The 2663-nt window shown below is 43.7% G+C and overlaps 1 protein-coding gene across 1 annotated transcript; it reads left to right on the plus strand.

Annotated features, from left to right (window-relative positions):
* The first annotated feature begins 223 nt into the window (after positions 1-223).
* Positions 224-1465, plus strand: LOC114610846 (zinc finger protein 525-like). Its single transcript, XM_028755477.1, has 2 exons — positions 224-647; positions 768-1465. Exons 1-2 carry the CDS (start codon positions 224-226, stop codon positions 1463-1465), a joined length of 1122 nt encoding a protein of 373 aa, XP_028611310.1.
* The last annotated feature ends 1198 nt before the right edge of the window (positions 1466-2663 follow it).

The following is a 2663-nucleotide window of genomic DNA, read 5'->3' on the forward strand; positions in this document are numbered from 1 at the left end:
GCTGCCCAGCTGCTCACCCCTTCCCTTTTTGCAGCGTCTTTTCTCAGTCAGCCATCTTTTTTTCTCACGCCCTCCCGACAGTACAAGGCTCTTTTTGAGAGCTTTGAAGCTTATGTGTTGTCTGCAAGCATTTTTCTTTGTTTTACTATTCTCTAGTGTAGAAGTTATTTTTCTCTGTGTATGTAATTTGTTTCTTTCAGAGTGGGAGACAATATCAGAAAGCATGAAGCTAACTCCAGAGAAGCTCTTCTCTGGAGAGGAACCATCCCCTGGAGTGTTACTGGACAGCTTTCCCGAGGAAAGGGCCAGGGACTGTGAAGACTCCATAGAAAATCGGCAGGGAAACCGTGAGAAGAGTCTTAAACGAGAGCTGGTCCCTCAGAAGAGACTTTCTGTGAAGAGAGGCTACCAACATGATGAATTTAGAAGGAATTTTAGTCACCGGTCACTGCCCGTTAAACACCCAGGAGAGAAACTTCATAATTGTGGTTCGCTTAAGAATTTTACAAATTCAGAAATGATTAAACAAGAGAAACCGTGTGCAGGGAGGAAACCTTGGCAATGTAAGGAGTGCGTGAAGGCATTCAGTTACTACTCAGCCTTCGTCCTGCATCAGAGAACTCACACTGGAGAAAAGCCCTACAAGTGTAACGAATGTGGGAGGGGCTTCAGCCAGAGCATACACCTTACCCTACACCAGCGGATTCACACTGGAGAGAAGCCCTATGAGTGTCTCGAGTGTGGGAAGGCCTTCAGCCACCGCTCAGCCCTTATTCGGCTTCACATAATCCACACGGGAGAGAAACCCTATGAGTGTAACGAGTGTGGCAAGGCCTTTAATCAGAGCTCCTATCTCACTCAACATCAGCGAATACATACGGGAGAAAAACCTTACGAGTGTAACGAATGTGGGAAGGCCTTCAGCCAAAGCACATTCCTCACCCAGCATCAGGTCATTCACACTGGAGAGAAACCCTATAAGTGTAACGAATGTGGCAGAGCTTTTAGTGACCGCTCAGGCCTCATTCAGCACCAGAGGACTCACACTGGGGAGAGGCCTTATGAGTGTAATGAGTGTGGGAAAGCCTTTGGCTACTGCTCAGCCCTGACACAGCACCAGAGAACACACACTGGGGAGAAGCCCTATAAATGTGGTGACTGTGCCACAGCCTTCAGTGACCGCTCAGCCCTTATTCAGCATCAGAGAACACACACTGGGGAGAAGCCTTATAAATGCAAGGACTGTGAAAAAGCTTTCAGCCAGAGCTCATCTCTTACAAAACACCAGAAAACCCACACTGGAGAAAAACCCTATAAGTGTAAAGAATGTGGAAAAGCTTTTAGCCAGAATTCATCTCTTTCTCAACATCAGAAAACTCATGCTAGGGGGAACAACAAGGCATATGGACAAGCCTTTAGTGAGTATTCAGTCTATGGTCAACAAAAGAGAATCCACACTGGATAAGTGTAGTACATTCAAGGGTATTTTTGTTTGGTTGGTTGGTTTTGAGCATTTGTCATATGTTCTGAGAGCTACAAAGAATTTTAGGACTGTTATCTTAAAAGTTATTGAAATAGCTGCTGATGTGGGGCACAACCCACTAGACTGTGAAAGGAGGTTTTATATTTTAAAAATATTTCCTGAATGGAAAACAGAAATTCACTTCCAAAATCCTAATGTGTATGAACACTGCCAAATCTGTGAGAGAGTAGGGTATACATTGAAGAAAGAAGACATTTACTTGTGGTACATAGTCCCTTGATGAGGAGGAGATAAATTCTAAGGAGATAAATGGCCATTTTAGGAATAGATACAAAGGACTGAGAAGTCATGATGAGTTTGCCCAGGATCAGAGATGGTAGAACAGTTGTCCTTCAGCCTTAAGTCAAAGAACACAAAGAAAGTAGACAGAAAGAACAGGGGAAAGAGTTGAGACGTGACCCCAGGAAGTGTGGGTTGTAGTAACTGAGTGTTGACAACCAGAAAAAAATAGTAGACTTGACAGCTGCTGTGTTGCCAAGCTCATGGGGGGGGGGCAGCTTTGCCCCAAGCCGAGCAACAGCGGCTTGAGGGCCTGCTGCTGCACTGCTTGTCTCTGTGTCTTGATTAGTAAGAGTCTTCTGGGAATCTTCTTAATCCCAAGGCTGAAGACTTACAGCTCAGTCAGTTTACGAAAGAGGACTTTGAGATGCTCAGTGTGTTATAAACTGTCTGAGTTACCCGAGAATATTTATTTATAAAAATTTACTTCAATTGTAAGTTGTTTGTACCTTGAAGTTCTTTATGTCCTAGAAAATGTAATTGTAGATTTGCACTGACGTTGCGTTGATTGTGAGAACCGTGACTGAGAAGCTTGCCTCTCTCCAGTATACTTTTGGAGTAGTGCCAGGCGACTTTGTGTGTACACACTTTTGATTGAAAATTTGAAGGCTAGTATTGGAAACATTATTTGGCTGTAGCAGTTTTATCTTTGGGTTCCACTATGCTGTTATCTTCGTGTGGATTTCCTTGAGTGGGTATCTTTTTGTCGTTGTTGAGATGCTTCAATCATAGGTCAAGTCTGAGGAATTTTCAGCCTGACACCATTTCTTCAAAATGCATTTTTAGCCCACTACCCTACCTGTTCTTTGTTTCTGATTTTGGAGGGCAGAATCATTAGCTC

Source organism: Grammomys surdaster, unplaced genomic scaffold, assembly GCF_004785775.1.
Source record: "Grammomys surdaster isolate TR1022 unplaced genomic scaffold, NIH_TR_1.0 129, whole genome shotgun sequence".
In the NCBI taxonomy this organism is placed as follows: domain Eukaryota; kingdom Metazoa; phylum Chordata; class Mammalia; order Rodentia; family Muridae; genus Grammomys; species Grammomys surdaster.

What these genes read in the sequence shown, in the direction of transcription:
- LOC114610846 (XM_028755477.1), top strand. Translation starts at nt 224, where the DNA reads ATGAAGCTAACTCCAGAGAAGCTCTTCTCTGGAGAGGAACCATCCCCT. An exon ending in TGGAGAAAAGCCCTACAAGT is followed by an intron (nt 648 to 767) that starts GTAACGAATGTG and finishes GCCACCGCTCAG; the next exon opens with CCCTTATTCGGCTTCACATA.